General features: G+C 40.0%; 1 protein-coding gene across 1 annotated transcript; it reads left to right on the top strand.

Moving 5' to 3' along the window:
* The first annotated feature begins 2,270 nt into the window (after nucleotides 1-2,270).
* On the top strand, nucleotides 2,271-18,594 carry LOC121859599. The gene is made up of 5 exons (XM_042356536.1): nucleotides 2,271-2,685; nucleotides 12,356-12,531; nucleotides 12,959-13,066; nucleotides 14,311-14,441; nucleotides 16,103-18,594. Exons 2-5 carry the CDS (start codon nucleotides 12,363-12,365, stop codon nucleotides 16,208-16,210), a joined length of 516 nt encoding a protein of 171 aa, XP_042212470.1. The 5' UTR covers nucleotides 2,271-2,685; nucleotides 12,356-12,362; the 3' UTR covers nucleotides 16,211-18,594.
* The last annotated feature ends 3,388 nt before the right edge of the window (nucleotides 18,595-21,982 follow it).

The raw sequence follows: 21,982 nt of genomic DNA, 5'->3' as shown, positions 1-21,982 counted from the left end.
CCTTATGGACGCAGCCTGACTGTTGACGTAACTGACTGACTTAGTTTATATTACCCCACAGGTTTACAATACACAGGACAACGACTACATCAATCTTGTGTTACGCAAGTTATGTTCCTTTTATGAGAGACAGACTTTGGATGTTATTCGTGTAAAAGTGTCTTGAGAGGTGATCAGACAGTGGTTAACCTAACCTAACTTAATCTAACCCAACCTAACCCAAGCTACCCTAACTAACAAATACCCACCACCCTAACCTAACCTACCCCACCTAACCTACCCTAACCCTACCCTAACCCACCCTACACCTACCCTATCCCTACCCTAACCTAACCCAAGCTACCCTAACTTAAACACCCCAACCTAACCTACCCTAACCTAACCTAACCCTTACTTACCCTATGCTACCCTAACCTACCCTATCCTACCCTAACCATATTACATAATAAAACCAGACGTTTCATGGTATAATTTACATCACGACAGACAACACCAACAGAGGAAAAAAGATGACTACTTCTGAGAAGCATAATACGAGGCTAAAGACACCCCCTAAACCCACTAGAGTAGAGAGATAAAATGACAAGAATATAATACTGGCACTTCATATAAACCTAGATAAGAGTTCAACTAGATGGGATCATATGGGTGTTATTATTTAAAATGTTGGTGTAAGGTGTTGAGGCAGGTGAGAGGCGCTAATAGGTCAACACAAGTAGAGTCATGGGAACAAAGAGGAGAAATGATAATTAAGACGGACAGAGGAGAAGGAAATAATTTGTTTTCAGGGAGGATTATACGTTCAAAATTGGCGTGATTTTTTTTTGTTATGGTAATTATGATTTAGTATTTGTATTATTATTATTATTATCCATTGTCTTTATTATCTTTATCCACTATTTCTACTTTATTGCACTTATCGTCTCCTTCATTACCCACACCATAGTGACGTTATTACACACAAAAAGCCCCGTGACGTAAAAAAAAAAATCTTTCATTACCCATAACACCCCAGTGATGTCATTACCCACAACACCCCAGTGATGTCATTACCCACAACACCCCAGTGATGTCATTACCCACAACACCCCAGTGATGTCATTACCCACAACACCCCAGTGACGCCATTACCCACAACACTCCAGTGACGCCATCGTACAATAAAGATCCTGGTTAATGCTTTCATACGCTACATACAGTCTTGTCCGATATTGACCCTGCCGGCTACCCTGACGACGGACCAACATTGTAAATTCTTCAGTAGAGAGGAACGCCCCTTCTGCTGACCCTGTAAACTGCTCTAGATAAATTGTAGAACTTTATCTGATATTTCCAAACATTTCTTCATTTCCTTACGTTCGTTTTCACGCTAATAAATAAATAAATAAATATATATATATATATATATATATATATATATATATATATATATATATATATATATATATATATATATATATATATATACTAAAAATTATCATCATAAATAACAGCGATTAAGTTTTTTGCTGGGAAAAAAAATTGACAGAAAATTATTTGTCAATTCTATAAAAAAAACGTAAATAAGATAAAGATTCACGTGACAGAAGAAAACTAAAACTACGAGGAAGAAAGATTAGTGGCAGCGGTGTGAGTAATTGGCAGGTGAGTGAGTGTGGTGGCAGGCAGGCAGGCAGGTGTAGGCAGTCGAGTAGCAGTAGTTGCGATCACCACCACCAGGGGAGGGAGGTAGCAGAGCAGTTAGTGGGTGAGGGTCGTCGACGGAACACACACACACATTCTTTACCAGCCTTGTCACGCTCGCTCACGTATACCTGAATCCCCACCTGTAGAATGGACTAATACGTGGACAGAAGTTTTTTACCTTTGAATAACGTTCATTACAATTGAAAGAAAAAATGTTGGAAAGATAGTGAGTGTTTTTGAGAAGGTGATATCAAGGTGGTGAAAGGTGTTGAAGAAGACCATCCCGAGATAAGAGAGGCACCAGACTTATTACCCACACGTTTACCTTAATCATCATGTCTGTATATCACCTGGTGTTCTCGTGACTCGTGTGTTATCTCTCTCCTTCCTTCCTTCCCTCCTTCCCTCCCTTCTTCCCTTTCCTTTCCTTCCCTCTTGATGCCGTGACACAATGCGGAAGAGCACTCACAGATGTCCCTTCACCCGGGCACCCCACCACTTAGCTCGCCTCCGCCGCTGCCAGGTAAACCCCGCGCCAGAGGGCGAGGCCGGGTCGAGGAAGAGGGTGAAGAGGAACACTTCACCAGAGAGAAACAGTGGGCCCTCTTCCCATAACAGTGAAGGAGTCGCTGACGCAGGGCTCTCTGATACCGGAGGACTGTCGGATAGCGGAGTGCTGGTAACGGAGACCTGTCGGATACCGGAGGGCTTACTGGTACCGGAGGGCTATTGGATACCGGAGAGCTGTCGGGAATTGGTGAACTGTCAGATTACGGAGACCTATCGGATGGTGCGGGACTGTCGGGCGCACCTCCCAGCCCCAGTAAAAGTGAATCTCCTAGTACCTCCAAGACCAAGACGGCCTCTACTAATTCTGTCAGCGACTTAGCGCTCCTACGACTTCGCTAAGGAAGACGAGGAGAAGGAGAGGTTACGAGCCGAGATAGAGAGGCTGAAGAGGGAGGCAAATATCAACAACAACAAAAACAACAATCATGGGTAAGAGAGAGAGAGAGAGAAACGACCTGTAGTGTCATGGTTTTAATAGGGAAATAAAATGAAGTGGAAATAAATGGGGAATAAGAATGGGAAATAAATGGGAAGTGCGAAATAAATGGGAAGTGGGAAATAAATGGGAAGTGGGAAATAAATGGGAATGGGAAATAAATGGGAAGTGGAAAATAAATGGGGAATGGAAAATAAATGGGAAGTGGGAAATAAATGGGAAGTGCGAAATAAATGGGAAGTGGGAAATAAATGGGAAGTGGGAAATAAATGGGAATGGGAAATAAATGGGAAGTGGAAAATAAATGGGGAATGGAAAACGTATACACTCTTTTTAAACTACAAAAATTAAATCGGAAAGGAAGAGGAATAAAACGATCAAAATGGGATGAAAAAATATATAAAAATAAAAATTGCATAAAAATTAAAGAACAAAAAAATCTTAAAAATAAGAGACGTACAAAAAAATATTAAAAATACACAAAAAATAAAAATAAAAATTAAGAATAAGATCATGTACTGGTTATGTTGGTAATGATAAATTTTAAAGGCTGAAAATTGTATTGCATTTTTTCCTTACATGAATGAAATTGAGTTTAAAAATGTACAAATACCCTTTTATATTTATTGACTTGCAGTGTCTACTAATGAGTCACCGACCACAATTTAGTCTCTTGTTAGGATATCCAATCACGTCCTCTGAAAGTTAATTGAAGTGTTGTGTCGTAAGTTGCGGCTCATAACATTAATCACCCTGTTCAGTTCCTATATCGAGACTTTGAACAATATTCAAATTTACCCCCTAAAACAGTAAATTTTTTCTATGTTCAAAATACCATTACTCTTGGAACTAGAAAATAATGTGTTTAATACCAAGGCAATATATGTATCTTATACCTGTATGTTATTAATGACACTCAATAGTAATCACCTAACAACGTAATTTATGATATGGTAGTTATCATTCTGAATTGTTAATGGACTAGTGTAGTTTATGTTACGAGGTGAAAGAACAGAGTTATTAACGTTCAGTAATTACCTTATATCCTCAACGACTATATACTGAAGCTGTAACAAGTAGCACAAAGAGTTGTTGGCGAGTGTCGCGTGTGTGTGTCGGCCCCCGGGAGAAACCGCTAGGAGCCGCCGCGTGAGTCACTAGGCTGGTGGGCTTGTACGTCTGTCGCCGCTGCAGTAAATTATTATCGATCAGACAGAATTTTGTTTCGAAATTCAACCATAAATCCTTGTTGTTTTCTGTACCACTGCTGGGCTATATATACTGTGTGTGGGGGGACCTCGATATGTCTTTACAACACGAGATCGACGCACAGTCATCGTTTTTGTGAATTATTTGCCCTCATAAAGTATAGCATAATGAGTCCAAATATATTTATCGTACCTCAGGATATTCCGAGTAACACACACACACACACACATTCAGCCAGGCATTGCTCCTTATTAAATATTAGTGACGGTGGATTCAACGCTCGTCTCCTGTTCTCAGCGTCGTTGGTTCACACCCAGCCAAGGTACCCACAGTTCACCCAGCTGTTAAATGGTGTAATTTACTTTAAATCCGAGGAAAATAAAGGCAGTTGAGCCCAGGGTCCACCAGACTGCCTTCTTGTGTACCAGTAGTAGGTTAGGTTTTCAGCGAGTCGTGGTCTACGGTCACTTTTTAGTAAGACATAATTCCATCACAAATGCTCAATTCTCGGGAGCATAAAACATTGCCTTAATTCATTCAAAATCCTCACGATAAGTAAAGAAAACATGTCATAACTGCTAAGCCCTTAACACCGCGTGACACACCAACCTACTGAGAGTTAACGTTTAAAAACTACCAAAAGACTCCCACTGAAATACCAATGAATTCAGCATTTTTACAGCTGTTCTGCCCACCCGTTCATGAACTTTTTCAATATAATTCTCAACTGCGTGTATAATCTACCTCTGTCTCTGGCCAAGTGTCAGTTTAAACTGTAGAAAGTTCAAAACGATTCTCCAAAGCACGAGATAAATTTGTTCAAACTTAGTTCTCGGGGGTTGGTAAAGGCCTTATCAGACGGGGTGCGGACAGCCATTACTACAGTCACCCAAAAGTATAGACAAATACCAAAAGGTCTCCTCTAAGCCCTCCTACACCGCCTGCTACAGTAAGTGACGAAATAAAACCAGCATATCTCTCTACGGTAAACATAAAGAGATATTTTCCGAGTACTGTACAAGCATTGGGGTCCAGTTTAGTCCCGTGTTACAATCTAAGCCTCACCAATCACCTGTACATTAGCCCCATCAAGGTTATCTTACCCTAATGCTACCTGTGGGTGTTAGGTTAGGATAGGTTAGGTTAGGATAGGTTAGGTTAGGGTAGGTTAGGTTAGGTTAGGTTAGGGTAGGGTAGGTTAGGTTAGGTTAGGTTAGGTTTGGGTAGGGTAGGTTAGGGTAAGGTAGGTTAGGTTAGGTTAGGGTAGGGGAGGTTAGGGTAGGTTAGGGCAGTTAGGTAGTAGGTTAGGTTGTAGGTGGTGTTGTGCAGGGCTAGGCTAGGCAGTTAGTTAGGCAGGCTACAGGGTAGGTTAGGTTAGTGTTAAGGTAAAACAAGCTGGTGTACCTAATCTTCAAGCCCGACAACACAAAAACACTCCCACTACTGTACACCTCGCGACAAATATTACTAATGCTCTTAACAATAACTTCCCTTCCTCGTACCCACAACTCACCTCTACCGTCACCAACACACGCGTCCAACGATAGAGCGAATTGGCAAAGTTTTTAGCTGTAATGAAAACTGTATTGTACTCACACGGAAGTACTGAAGGCGGCCACAGAGGTGATTTACTTACTATTAAAGTGTCTATTTACTATTAGGGGGCTATTTACTATTAAGCGGGCTATTGATTATTAAAGGGTCTATTTTGACTTTAATATATATAGCTCAGACACGCCTCGGTGCTCCTCGTTCTTGTCAGATGTAAATATTAATTAGATATTTACTGTTTCGTGCCTGTCCACTACTGTGTGAAAGGTGTCTGGTTTTGAGGACGTGTGCGTGTGAGAGAGAGAGAGAGAGAGAGAGAGAGAGAGAGTAACACAGTGAGCTCGACATAGTTTACCCCGGCATGTGTGTTGGATAAACAAGTGTTACTGATAATCATGTCAACGCTGGCAACTCTCACAAGACAGAATAATATATGCGAGTCTCTCTCTCACACACATCAGACACCGCCGTTACAAGAACAACCACCCTACCACCACCAACACAGCAACCACCCTACCACCACAACAACCACCCCTACCACCACCAACACAAGATCTACTATCACCCCACCACCACCACAACAAGATCACCACCCCCTCCTACCACCACCACCATCACAACAAGATCACCACCCCCTCCTACCACCACCACCACTACAACAAGATCACCACCCTCCCACCACCACCATCATCACTACCCCCCTCCCTACCAAATTCACCACCACCACAACAAGATCACCACCCCCTCCTACCACCACCACCATCACAACAAGATCACCACCCCCTCCTAACACCACCACCATCACAACACGATCACCACCCCCTCCTACCACCACCATCATCACTACAACCACCACCTTTTAGGGACACGTTCAACCACAGTGTATGTGAAATGACATAACAGTTTATCTCTAATGACAAGGTAGCTGACATACTAAAGTTGTACAGAACTAAAACACACAATGTACTGAAATACCTCTCACGCAGATGTGAATAAGTCAACCGGTATGTACACACCCTTTGTGACCTCTATTCTGTAATCCTTTTTGTACTACCGCTCACAGGATAAGTATGGGATGCACAATAAACTAGCTGGGCAAAATTCTAAATTATATTGACCACCACCATCAAACCAACCACTATCTTAACTACCACAACCACCACCGATGCAACATTTTCTGCTGCCACAACTACCACCACCATCGCTACAACAATCGCCATCAACCATAACCACTAAATAATTACAAAGGGAAAAAGTACATTGAACCTTAATAAACTTTGTGGCGTCTCTTGCACCACAATGTTCCACAGTGGAGACTTATTGGTGCACCAACTGTGTGTGTGAGTGAGTGAGTGAGTGTGTGTGTGTGTGTGTGTGTGTGTGTGTGTGTGTGCGTGTGTGTGTGTGAGGTGTGTGTGTGTGTGTGTGTGTGTGTGTGTGTGTGTGTGTGTGTGTGTGAGTGAGTGTGTGTGTGTGTGTGTGTGTGTGTGTGTGTGTGTGAGGAGGAGTGAGTGAGGGAGTGAGTGAGTGAGTGTGTGTGTGTGTGTGTGTGTGTGTGTGTGTGTGTGTGTGTGTGTGTGTGTGTGTGAGGAATGAGTGAGTGTGTGTGTGTGTGTGTGTGTGTGTGTGTGTGTGTGTGTGTGTGAGTGGTGAGTGAGTGAGTGGAGTGTGTGTGTGTGTGTGTGTGTGTGTGTGTGTGTGTGTGTGTGTGTGTGTGAGTGTACGCCAGACGCAATGCGCATAATAATTGATTCAAGTGACCGGTTTTTATAATGTAGAGCATTCTTCTATTCTACTAACTATACTCGGACTTGTTTTAATCATTATTAGTTGTGGTGGTTGTGGTAGTAGTGGTGATGGTGGTAGTTGTGGTGTGGTGGTAGTAGTGTGTAGTAGTGGTGATGGTGGTAGTAGTGGTGATGGTGGTGAAGTTGGTGATGGTGGTAGTAGTGGTGTGGTGGTAGTGGTGATGGTAGTATGGTGATGGTAGTAGTGGTGTGGTGGTAGTAGTGGTGATGGTGGTAGTAGGTGATGGTGGTAGTAGTGGTGATGGTGGTAGTAGTGGTGATGGTGGTAGTAGTGGTGATGGTGGTAGTAGTGGTGATGGTGGTGGTAGTGGTGTGGTGGTAGTAGTGGTGATGGTAGTAGTGGTGATGGTGGTAGTGGTGATGGTAGTAGTGGTGATGGTGGTAGTTGTGGTGGTTGTGGTAGTAGTGGTGATGGTGGTAGTTGTGGTTGTGAATATGGTGGAGGTGGTGGTGAGGTAAACATCGCTTTTATATAGGTTTAATAATAACATGCAGGACGGTACTGTATTCTAACCTAAGAAAGCAACAAAGACAGAAGGTGATGTCCGTCTTCTTAACAATTACCCTCATTTACCTTATACCTTTTGTTGGCCACACTATTATAACTTAACCTGACGTAAATTAACCTGACCTGACGTAACTTAACCTAACCTGACCTAACTTAACCTAACCTGACCTAACTTAACCAATCCTGACCTAACTTAACCTAACCTGATAACTTAACCTATCCTGACCTAACTAACCAACCTGACGTAACTTAACCTAACCTGACCTAACTTAACATCCTGACCTAACCAACCTAACCTGACCTAACTTAACCTAACCTGACCTAACTCAACCTATCCTGACCTAACTTAACCTAACCTGACCTAACTTAACCTATCCTGACCTAACTTAACCTAACCTAACCTGACGTAACTTAACCAACCTGACCTAACTTAACCTAACCTGACCTAACTTAACCTAACCGACCTAACTAACAACCTGACCTAACTTAACCTAACCTGACCTAACTAACCTATCCTGACCTAACTTAACCCATCCTGACCTAACTTAACCTAACCTGACCTAACCTAACCTAACCTGACCTAACTTAACCTAACCTGACCTAACTTAACCCAACCTGACCTAACTTAACCTATCCTGACCTAACTTAACCTAACCTGACCTAACTTAACCTAACCTGACCTAACTTAACCTATCCTGACCTAACTTAACCTAACCTAACCTGACGTAACTTAACCTAACCTGACCTAACCTAACCGACCTGACGTAACCTAACCTAACCTGACCTAACTTAACCTAACCATAACAGTCTGACAAAATGATGACTCGAATTCCTCCTGCTCCCTACCTCCCTTTACTGTCTACCCACCCCACCCCTTTACCTCCTCCCTCCTCTTACTTTACCATTTCCTCCATCTTACAAACTTTCCAAGCCATTTATTTCCGGCATATTATAATACAGGGTGTCCATAAATGATTACCCTAAAAACAGTATGCCCTCATGCTTTATAATCAAGGTAATCATTTATGGACACCCTGTAGCAATAAAAAACGGAGGTGTCTTTACTCACCATTTCAGATTAGACTCAGCAGCATAGCGTCAGTAATAGACAGACCTAACAATGGTCACCAACACACGGTACATCAGGACTTGTGTGGCTGACCGTATACGTTTCGTCTGGAGGCGTCTTGTAAACTTTGACATTCGAAATTAAAGAAAACTTGAATAAGTGGTAAACAACTGTTGAAAATTGACGACAAACAATAGATCCAAATTTTCATGATAAAAATATATCATATTTAGTAGCATCAACAGTTTCATTAATGCCCCTCCAGCCTCATTGACCCACAAGCAGGAAATTTTTTACAAAAAAGGCGAGGTGGGTAGAGGCGAGTTGCTACCAGACGTACGGTTATTGTTGTAATAATATTCTGATATATTTCGTCTGGGTCACTAAATCAAAACATAATAAATGTCTAATTAATTTTACACTATTATTGAGTTTGATTCCCATAACCATGACAGCTGTAGGTAAAACACGACAGCATGGTGTAACAACGAAGGTTCTTGCAATTGACCTTTAGGTGGAAGTTAATCGTAGGAATTTATGACGATTCTTGCTACGTGATGATGCAAGATGATAGATGGATGGTGCAAATACAGTAGAGCCAGTCAGCCAGCCAACCAGTGTTACCATAACAACACAAACAGTACAGCCAGGTAGTCACGAGCACTGAGCGGGAAGACTTGAGTATGTTCATTGTTACTTCGTTCCTCTGCTCATTTGTTTTACTGGTTATTTCAATCCTTTATCCCTGTATCAATATTTTGTCAAGAAGTAAATATGGCGTGACGTTCTGAATTGCACTTAAAAAATAATAATAATAACTATCCTAATTGAGGTTATTTATATTTAATGAGGGACACGAGGCATGATAAATGTAAATGCAGTTTAATATTTGCTTTTAAAATGTAACTCGAGATTGTAATAAAGAATACGAGTCACGAAAATACAATTAATGAAAAAAATGTGTGTGTGTGTGTGTGTGTGTGTGTGTGTGTGTGTGTGTGTTTGTGTGTGTGTGTGTCAAAACTCAAATACCCTAAAAAAACAACACTTGATTCAACTTTAAACTTGCAATAAACACACTAAACTGGTTCCCTGTTGCCACGTGTGTATAAAAATATCAACAGGTGTCAATTGGCTAAGATACATAAACACAGGATATTGAAATCGGCGAACAGTTAAAAGTTATCATAGCAAGTACGACGATTTTATTTCCAACTCAAATTATACCGTAACTCGCCAAGCCGACTACAACTCACCTCTTGAATGGTTAATGAATCAACCAATCAGACGCCGTTTTTTCATCAGTGCATACCTGTTAGTTTATATATTTGACAACACGTAACTAGTTTTACCTGTATAACCTCCACATAAAGGTATAATTAGTATATTGAATGTTTGTAATAATAAAATATGTTGAATAAAGTATAAACGAAAAAGTGAATTAATAATCACCATTCACTACACTGTACTATTTCAGCAATAAAAACTTCTTATTTTCCAAACAGTTTTGTATTTTTAACCCGATAAAGCTTTTTAATTAACAAGTATACGCAATGATGAAAAGTACCTGATCATTTAAGAAAAAAGTACAAAAAAGCATACTGAATAAAGATCTAGAAAAAGTAAAAATATGAAATAAATATTATGGTCCCACAACGGTGACTAAAGTGTTTATATGCCAAAATATTTCACAAATTCTCTCCACGCGGATGCCTGAATTATAACAACATCGTCCCACTTGTTGATGCGCGGTCTGTCGCAAATGAGGCAGGACAATGTTGCTGCTGGAATATAAACAATCCATAAGGCAGCGCGTATAAAAATTTTCACACACCCTACTAGAGTGTTCCCGGTATCTTCTGTAACATAACACTACAATAATATATCTCTTAGTTAATTGTAGATGACTATCGTATTTATTAACCTAGAATACGCGGTTAAAGACCTTAGTTACTGAATACCACTACAGCACAGCAAATGTACTACCTCATGTACTACCCTGGTTCATAAGAAAAAAAAAACTGGACCGTATGTTTTGCGTGTATAAACTAGCATAAAGGTCCTACCCCTCGACACACGCTACCTCTACCTCTACACTGTCATGGTACACACACACAAACGCTACGGCCACCCCCACCAACAGCACAACACATACCAGCGACTATTCTTTCCATCTGATTCTTCTACACTTTATTCACTTACCTACCTATTTACCGGTGTTTATTTGCGTCAACAGCTCTATACGTAACATGGCTATTAAGTGATAACAATTTCCCTCCAACTGCCTCCCTCCTTCCTGCCAGCTATCATTAAAAACATACCAGAGTGGAGTACCTTCTCGACCCACCATCTCTCTCCTCCTCCTCCTCCTACTACTCCGGGTATACGCCAAGCTGACAGTAAATCCATGAGACAGACGACCAGCATTGTGGGACTTGTGAGAGAAAGACCCTGGGTGATGAATGAGGCAAGCGTCAACACCTGGTTTTGACCTCAACAGATGGCTCAATTCAGGAGGTCGATAATCGTAAACAAAGTTCCTTCTGGTGATGTAACGCCCTGACACCTTGACACCTTTGACAACTTGACATTTTGACCCCCCTGAACACCCTGAGAACCTGACACCATGAAAATCTGACACCTTGAGAACCTGACACCCTGACACCCTAAAGAAGGATAGACAGAAGACAAGAGAGTAAAGAAGGAGGTGGTGGAGGAGGGAAGAATAATCAACTGTCTCAACATCTACTATGGAATTTAATATTATTGTAATCATCTATAGTATTTGTTGTCGATAATATACATGTGTGTGTGTGTGTGTGTGTTTATTCATTTATTTATTAACATTGTATACTACTAACAACAGACACACATCAACTATAACAGTATAGAAATCAACTTCTATTCGCCTGTCATTGAATTATTTGCATTTATCTCGTAAAGTTATTAAAAAGTAAAAGTTTATAATCCTTGATCAACAAAACCTCTATAATTCATTCAATTTCTAAACTTTTTGACTCGGAAACTAAATGACTACATGCCTAATTTATTTTATTATATTAAGATTATTATTACTGTATTATTATTATCATCCTTATTATTATTATATTATTATTATTATTATTATTATTTACATATTGGCTCCCTAAGTCTGGTATAACATAGAGAAAATATATACACAATAAATTCTTCCTATCTCCTCTTATGAATATATTAAAATCTCACATCTACTTAATTTACATTTTTACACCAAAGAGGAATAATTCAAAATATTCTGAAACAATCCTCACAATTTTTTTATTTAATTCTTAAAAATATATCATAACATCTACAGTCTCTTAAAAAAAACAAATTATTGGAACCTCTTATATTGTTTTGTGAGATCCGTTGTTGTGTATCTGTAGTGTACGCTCACTCACTTACCCGTTCACCACTCACCCACCCACCCCTCACTCACTCACACCTTAATGACTGCCCTTAAGATGACCCAGGTGTTCATGTTGTTTACCTCTCGGCAGGGGCAGGATGGATGAGGACCGCCAGAAGGTGTTGGTAACGTGGGTGGGGAGGACCATGGGGGTGAAACACGTGAAGAAGGCCTTGAAGGACTTACTCAAGGCCAGCCGGGCCATATTACCTTCAGGTGGCGTCCTCCACTCCATCTGTGAGAACTACGACACCTACCAGAAAGGAGGTATGTGTGTTTGGTTACTACTACTAATAAGACTATTTTTTTCTTGTTTTTTAATGGCCTCAAGCCTCCCCCAATAGCCACAACTTCGCCGCCATTTTATTACCTTAAAATTAACTTATCCTACTAAGACGACTAAGACCACTACTATTACTATTATTACTGTTACTACTACTATTACTACTACTACCTCACTTACCAAACCTACCAGAAGGAAGGTAAGTATGTTTGGTTTAGTATTACCACTACTACTACTACTACGTGGCCTCCATCCTCCCCCCATAGCCACACCTAACACCTTCCTCTAACACCTAACACCTTCCTCTAACACCTAACACCTTCCTCTAACACCTAACACCTTCCTCTAACACCCAATTCCTTTAACACCTAACACCTTCTAACACCCACCTAACACCTTGACCTCCCGCAGGACTGTACCCGGTGTTACATATGAGTGAAGACAGCGGTACCATCAACAAGTTCCTCAACAACCATTCCTACCTCGAGCCAGACGCCCTCGGCCCTGAAAACATGGTCGATTAGGTGAGTAAATAGGGTCGATCAGGGTGAGTAATAGGGGATTAAGGTAAATAGGGTCGATCAGTGAGTAAATAGGGTCGATTGGTGAGTAAATAGGGTCGATTAGGGTGAGTAATAGGGTCGATCAGGAGTAAATAGGGTCGATCAGTGATTCCTTTCCCAGAAACTACATACATCCTCCTCCTCCTCCTCTCCTCCTCCTCCTTCCCTCACCTCCTCCTCCTCCTCACCACTTCATCACGCTGGCCTATGTAGACGGTAAAGGAGGGCAGATGAGGTCAGTGGTCCGGGGAGGTGGGCACATACATTTATCTCACCCCTGATGACCTGGGACTCTGATGGGGCATTTACCTTTTAAAATAGGTCACGAGGATCTCACCACCTGACGACCTGGGACTCTGATGGGGCATTTACCTCAAAAATAGGTCACGAGGATCTCACCACCTGACGACCTGGGACTCTGATGGGCATTTATCTTAAAATAGGTCACGAGGATGTCACCACCTGACGACCTGGGACTCTGATGGGGCATTTACCTCTTAAAAATAGGTCACGAGGATCTCACCACCTGACGACCTGGGACTCTGATGGGGCATTTACCTCTTAAAAATAGGTCACGAGGATCTTGCTTGGAGAAATAAACGAGATTTTTTATTTTTTTTTATTTATTTATTTTTTTTTGCATTGGTGTAAGAAAGACGTAAGGTTAAATGTATCTTATTGTTAGTGTTGAATGTGTCTCTTGCCAGCTTAAGTAAAATAAAGTGGAAAGGGAAGATTATTATTATTATTAATATTACTGATTACCGTAGATAGTCAAATGGAAGGATATAGATTCCATGGAAGGGATAAATCTGGAGGTAGTACAGAGACCCTTATTGGACCTCGAGTACTGGAGGGCTGGATGGACATAGTAAAACAGTACTCAAAGAAGATGGAATGAGTGATCTATCTTGATATGCTTGGCCGATGTGTAAGATTGTGTTCATATTCGTATTAATTCCTTCTCAAACACCTATCAACGTATTCGTATTAATTCCTTCTCAAACACCTATCAACGTATTCGTATTAATTCCTTCTCAAATACCTATCAACGTATTCTATTCTTCTCAAACACCTATCAACGTATTCGTATTAATTCTTCAAACACCTATCAACGTATGCGTATTAATTCCTTGTCAAACACCTATCAACGTATTCGTATTAATTCCTTCGTGTTAACTGTATGGGTCACGTTCTCAGGTATGTTCGAGGAGGTGGCGTGTATAAGGCCTCCAGTACAAGGCGCTGCCACCACTGATTCCATAGTGGTCGCTTCTGCTTTCAAGAGCATCGAGTCAACCCCTAACGCCAAGCTTATAAAGGAATGGAAGGTTAATATTACTTATGATCTTCTGTCATTTATATCTTTTGTTAGTATTTATTTTATACATTTCTTCACTTTTTTCCCCCATTACTGAATTAATTAGATTCAATGATACTTTTTTTCACTTAATACCTCATATATATAATTAATTAACGGACTATTTTGTAGAGAGTTAAAGTGACTACAGTATATACTTTCACTCTTTTCACTCACACGTTTGAGAGATATATTCTCTCTGGTTTAATTTCCAATGAAATATCTCAGTGTGTGTAAAAACCTAACGAGAGGTTTATAGTCTGTTTAGAAATATATATCTTTCCCATAGGCCCGATCTCTCCCTCCCCCACACTCACATGCACCCCCCACACACACACCTGTTCGCCATACTAACAGCCACCCTCCCAGCAGCAGTGGACGGGAGCGCGTGCTTTCCTGCAGACTGCAATGGCTGGACTCCAATGTCATCAAATCCGGTTCCTGGTGAAGGTGGCGCCTTTCGAGGAACCTGAAGGCTTTTACTACATCCTTCTGATGGAGGGCAGTAGTTGTGTTGGGGAACAGTTGGCTGATAGGGAGTGCAAGTGGTGTAGTGGGGAGGTGCTGGGGTGGTGTAGTTGTGTTGGGGAGGTGCTGGGGTGGTGTAGTTGTGTTGGGGAGGTGCTGGGGTGGTGTAGGTGTGTTGGGAGGTTGGGGTGGGTAGGTGTGTTGGGGAGGTGTGGGTGGTGTAGGTGTGTTGGGGGGTGTTGGGGTGTAGGTGTGTCGGGAGGTGCTGGGGTGGTGTAGGTGTGTTTGGGGAGGTGCTGGGGGGTGTAGGTGTGTTGGGGGGTGCTGGGGTGGGTGGTGTGTTGGGGAGGTGCTGGGTGGGTGGGAGGTAGTCGGGTGTGTAGGTGTGTTGGGGGGTGCTGGGGTAGGTGTGTTGGGGAGGTGCTGGGGTGGTGTAGGTGTGTTGGGGAGGTGCTGGGGTGGTGTAGGTGTGTTGGGGAGGTGCTGGGGTGGTGTAGGTGTGTTGGGGGGTATAAATGTCACAAGCTCTCCTTTTTACATCAACAATCAATCACCCATAGGTAGGTTAGGTTAGGTTAGGTTAGGGTGTTTAATCTTCAGGTGATCCATGAGTGTAACTAACTGTGATGGACAAAATATCGTGTGGCTGCTAACTCTTGACATCCACGGGAACTGTTTGAAACTTTTGGGTCATGTTTACGTTCACGGACACTCCTTCACTAACTCCGTGTTGTGTTCAGTACGTCACAAGTATATAATTTCATCCAGTGTTATTCCTTATTAATCCAGGTAAACTAGCAACGGGATAAAGACTCATGAATGAATTAGTTAGGGGAACTTATCCAAGACTTCGGGGCGCTCACTAGCCTAAGCCATGTTAATATTGTTGTTGGTGAATTGTAATATGTGTTTTGTTGGCTAAATAAACAGTTTCAATCAGTTAAAAGCCAGTCTCTTGACGTTGTTGGTAGTGTTATGAAAAGTTGATTCTGACAACATTGGTAAAAGGTAATGCACGAGGCACAGCCAGTAGCATTCATTCATTACATATAGCAACACAGAACACGAGAATATACACAGTAACTAACACAAGCGTAGATAACGTTATTGTCAGTAAGCGACCTTGAGTAACTGAAGTGAATATTAATTCTGTGTCTCCTGCAGATACCCATGCACCACCCCAGAAACGAGTCCATGATCAGAGACATCATGCAGAAGTTCCGAGTCGAGCGTTGGTCAGGCTACAACACCATCTACCGTAGGCTCCCGTGAGTCTCCTCCCTGCCGGCTCCCTCAACCACATCCACCACGAGATGGTCCACACCGCATCACGAGTTCTCTAAACCAATTCTAAAGGAGTTCTACCGAAACATGACAGCTTCAGGATGTCTGTAAGCTCCAGCTACTTCAAATTGCCCCAAGCGTTCAAGTGTGACTGTAAACTCCAGCTAGATTCATTACATATCATTATTAATTATCTTTGTCATGTGAACGAAATGATCGACGCTACCAACAGCTTCATGGGACTACTGTAAACTACATCTAAACTTTATACTGTGTCTTAACTCACGTCCGCTGCTCTTATGCCGCTGCCAAAGGATCACTTAACCTCACGGAGCGTCTCTACAACTCTTCAGGTCAGTTTCCACCCTCAGCCACAGTCAACAGCTCGCTGGCTCCACCTCCCGTCTGAACACTTCACTGGTGATATCCTCCATCTACAGAGTTATGTTGTTGGTACATGATGACTCTGTGAAGTGTTCAGTACCTACTGGTGGTATCCTGATGTGATGTTATACCTCCAGATTTGTTTAAACGTGTGATATTTTCCTTGTGTTTACATGTAGAGAATATACTCACAGTTTTTATACTTTGTTTAATACTTTATACACACACACTTTGGATAAATTAATGCGTTGTCTACTCTCGTGTGTCTGTCAACATTGGTTATTTATATACACTCCACCAAGCACCACGCACAAATAATGTAGGAATTCTGGTAAAAAACACGCAATTTCCTGTATAAAATGGCTTAATGCCCATATTCTATTCAGTGAGAAAATATTACATGTAAAAGAGTGTAAAAACGACTGAAACACCGACTTGTGATGACGTAGATAATGAAACTACATATTTACTTACGCCTGTCGCCCATCGTGTGGTCGAGAGCTACAAACCCAAAGGAACTTCTACAATCATAGTGCAATATTTTTTTTGTGTGTAGTTGGAGACTCAAAAGATAAAAAAAAAAAAAAAACTAAGACAATACTTTAACTGGCATCTATTTTAAGTGATAAACAATTGAAAAGAAAAAAATCATTTACTGGACCCATATAGTCGCGTTCGAGTGTGATGGAACTGTAAGATATATAATAATTAGGACAATCATAAAGGCGTCAGCAGGCATCTTTACTACACGGTGAGTTGCCAGATATTATATGAACTATTGATATGAATAATGTTTTAACGTGTTTTATAATATATTCAGATAAATTAACTGACAGGAATTTCTTGTATCATTCACCAAGTGTTTAATTTCTAGTCAAAACATTATAGTTAATACCATAAAAATATTGTCTTTGTAATCTTAATATTGTTGTTGCTTGTTTTTGTTTTGTTGTACTATTTCAGTATTTACAGTTTTCAAATGAAACACCAAAAAACATTATTGTAAACTAAATGGGATAATCCCTCTGTTTATTTTTACTGTATGTGAGTGAAGTTAGTTTTTAAAGCTGTCTGATAATTTTAAAATTGTTTGATAATTTTAGAACTGTTTGACTGAGGTTTACTGTACGTCTGGGATATGTTGTTGTCAGGTCACACCACACGAGTATTACAACATATTCTCGGAAGTTTACACCCTCAGTATATAAAGTAAACTCCATTTCTACATTTTCAGAGATGTTTAAGAAGTTCCACACTTTTTTAGGATCTTCAACAATTTATACTTTTTTCGTATTTATTACAATTACTCTTCCAAAATAATACGCAGGAATTTTTATAAAGAAATCCGATTTGTAATTATTTATGTGTCAAGAAATTTAGGAATTTTAATTGTTATTAGGGAGATATTGTGCAGCTTGACTCTTAGTTTAAAATACAGAGGAAAAACTACAGTATCACACAATAACACTTTAGCTGCTGACAACACAGGTGGTCGACGATCACGTGATCTAGTGTTTACAAAACATCCACAGATTGACCCCGTTATATTGGCACCTCCTACATTCACGGTCAGAAAGATGATCATCACAACATAACGCCTCGTTGAACTATTGACCTTGACCATCACCTCTTGACCTGTTATCGCTAAAATGATATCAAATCAACATTCACTACCACTCTACCTGTCAGCTCTCACTTAAACTAATTCGTGTTATGTTATATTTCGTCCAAGTTTCAAATTCCTTGACATTGAAACTTGATTAACTTTATTTGTTTTCTCTACAAATAAAATTTTGTCTAAATTAGTGCACTCATTCTAGTGTCCGTGGTGTTGGCCTCTGATATTTTATTTCTCCTAAACCGTTTCATCTCGTTCTCGGTAATCGTCTGGACTACCTGCCAAGTTTCACAAGCGTATGTCGGACTGAAGCAAGACTAACAGGGTACCGTAGCTGCCCAAGATATTGAACATTATGATAAATATAGATGAAAAAAAAACTAATATTGTAAAAAAAATAAAAATCAATAATTAAAAAAAAGGGCTAAAGTAGATGGTATGGAAAATAGACACACACACATACACACACAGACACACACACACACACACCCACGCGCCAACCCATGAGTCCAGCGGATGGCGTTAACAAGAGGATCACCTTACAAGCTACACATTCTCCTGACTCACACCACTCGAGGCTGTCACTTGCTCAACAACACCAATAAATCATCACCAAAGTGTGTGCTGGGCGGCATCATACCAACAGATAATAATCATTGTCAAGGTCCGCTTCACTTAACAATGATGGATCTAATGAGAGGAGTTACGAGCAGTTTATAAATGAGGCTCTACTCTGGCTCATATAATTTTCAAGGTAATGGCCGGAAATTTAAGCTGAGAGTTGCACATGCATGCATGCATACATACATACATACATACATACATACATGCATACATACATGCATGCATACATACATACATACATGCATACATACATACCTACATACATACAGGAAACGAAAATTGTGACGATAATTTCTCTATATATCTCGGTTATTTTCTTCCTTTAACATAGCAAAATAATCTTAGCGTGACATCAGAAACCATATTTAACCTAACTTGACCTCACCTGACCTAAACTAACAAGCTAATTTAACCTAACATGATATAATTTAACTGAAGCTAAATTAACTAAACTAATATAATTTTACCTAATTTAACCTAACCAAACTTAATAAAAAACTAACCTAACAAGATTTACATTAACTAAATAATTTAACCTAGCGGAAGTTATGTCACCCAGGCACAATTAACTGAATATTTTAACCCATTTATAATTAACATATTATCATTGTTATTTCCCATACACAAAATTATTAACCCAGCGCGTGTTCGTGATTTACCTTGCATATTTTGTACAGGTATAGTTTTAACATGCCCTATACGGTACAGAGGCTAGTGTCAATATGTACTGTACTGAGGCTAGTGTCCACATGTACTGTAATTTAGGTCTTAATGTTAACATGTGCTATAGTTCTATTAACACGTCCTTATGTTAAATTAAATTAGCATTATCCAGGTCCTGATTTTAACATGTAACGTCAACATGTTTGGAGATCATTCAGGTTCCGTACTATACAGGTGTTAATGTTGAAATCAATGGTTAATATTCTTCTCCTGGTATTAACATGTAACATCTATGCCCTACTGCTAACATGGATGGAACTTATCCAGGTAGTAATGTCCCAATTATCCAGACTGGTCATTATTACGTCCCATTTAGCGGGGAGACAATACCAAGTATACCGTTTAAACACGTACAGTAGCTATTAAGTTCATGCTACCAAGTACTGAGTATCGTGCTGTTAACTTGTACTGGTGGTTAATCGAGTACAAGGTAAGTTAAACTATCCGTGACCCGCAATAGCATTCCCTGGTGACAGTTTCAACCGCTAGATCATGCAGCTGAATATCATGGACCACATATAGATATTTTTATTTTATTTTGAGTGCCTTATAAGTTGATGTTGTTCGTTTAGGTGTGTTGTCCCTCTAAATGTGAAGCGTCATCCCCCACAGCTAGTCTCATCTAAATGAAAATGTGTTCGTTGTCAAGTATATACAGTATTATCGTGTTATTATTACTGTTTTCAAGAGAAATATTATCATTGTCAGAGTTGTGTTTTAGTTATTTTTTTTTTCATGTACTGTTTTTGTGTTATTAAATGAAGTTGTATTGAAAGCGGTGAATTTGATTTAATCTCCCTTCAATAATCCTACGTCGGCTATTGTTATTTTGCCTTCGTTTCGTGACATTTATAAGGTACAAAGGTTTGACACGACACAGTCCTTGGAACGTGTGTGGGTGTCAGGCCGTAATTATTAGTGTTATACCAACTTAGAAACTGCTAAAATTGCTCAGGAATAAATTTACGGCTTCAAAAATATTATAGTTTGTAAGTTGATGTAAGAAAACGTTTAGCATTGTTTCTAAAGTAAGGACTTTAGGTTCTTCCACAAACAATTAACCCTAAACTTAACCACAAGAAAACTATTACATTATTAGTGGAACTCTATATTGGTCATTTGAAAAACAAATCAAAGTGGGGATAAGTCATGATATGGGGAAAGAAAATACGTATATAAAACATTAAACCTTAAGTAAATAAAATATACAAAACCTATGAACAGGAGCGAAACAAGGAAATAATGACTCCTAACCAAAAACACAACAGCCTAGCCTAAGAAGTAATACAGTATACGAAGACGAACCAGATTATCCTGAACTCATTGGACAGCAAAATCTAGCACAAACTGTAAAGAAATACAGTACACCAAATTAAGCCCTCATACAGCACCTGAAAACGTCTAGAAATAATAATACTGCTTGAATTATACAAATAAAAAAATTCTGCATGAAGTAAAGAGAACTACAATCGTCAAGGCGTTATATGGGCAGAAGCAATCCAGCCACGAGGGAGGCAAGCCATAAAGTAAATATGCCTTTTGTCTTGCTGGGTTAGGTTAGGTGGAAGAGCCCCCTGGATAGGAGATTAGGTCAATTCCTACTGGTTTCTCTGGTTATGTTAGGTTGGGTTAGACATCCATGCTGATATTTGAAAGTCATTAGATTAGATTCTTGATGATCTTTATGTTTGGCAAAAATTTATTTCCTCCACCATTTATTGGATATTATTGACAAACTGAAGAACTTTTCTACTATTGAAAAGTTTCTTAGCTCGGCTTGTTAACCCGGACACCTAATCTTAAGACTTACACTCTTTAAAGTTTTTTGGTAATAGTTAGGTTAGGTTTCGTTTCGTCAGTTTTTTGCACTTTTTTACCCCACAATATCACTCTACCTCAAAGCCCTGCCACTTTGCCTGATCAAAATTGCATTTTTAAGCGAAATGGAAAAATATAAATTTCCGACGAAAACACTGGAGTAATATTTTTGGCTCTATCTCTATACACAAATCAATATAAAGTTCCGTGGTTGACTTGATCCAAATATTTACCGTTTAATAAAAAAAACACGTACAGACGAACTTGTAAACACTTACTCAAGGTTGCGGCCAAAACTTGAACTTTTCGAAACATAAGTTATCTAATATAGTATTAAATCATACCAACCTTTATTGCCGAGAAGACTCCTTTCAGCAGTGTGTGTGTGTGTTTCAGCAACATAAATCCTTGAGCCGCTGGTAACTGGTAGATTTATATCAGGTATGGCATCTAGTTTCAGATCCCGATCATTCTTGGCCAGATAACAACCCAATAATTCATAATTATTTTATATATCCAACTTCCTGTTCACTTCTAAAATATTGCTCACATAACACTGCATTCTTCATATTAATTGGGTCAACTCTACGGCA

This window comes from Homarus americanus, unplaced genomic scaffold, assembly GCF_018991925.1.
Source record: "Homarus americanus isolate GMGI-L3 unplaced genomic scaffold, GMGI_Hamer_2.0 scaffold7626, whole genome shotgun sequence".
In the NCBI taxonomy this organism is placed as follows: Eukaryota; Metazoa; Arthropoda; class Malacostraca; order Decapoda; family Nephropidae; genus Homarus; species Homarus americanus.
The sequence above is the reverse complement of the archived record's forward strand: the minus strand, read 5'-3'. Positions and strand labels throughout refer to the sequence as shown.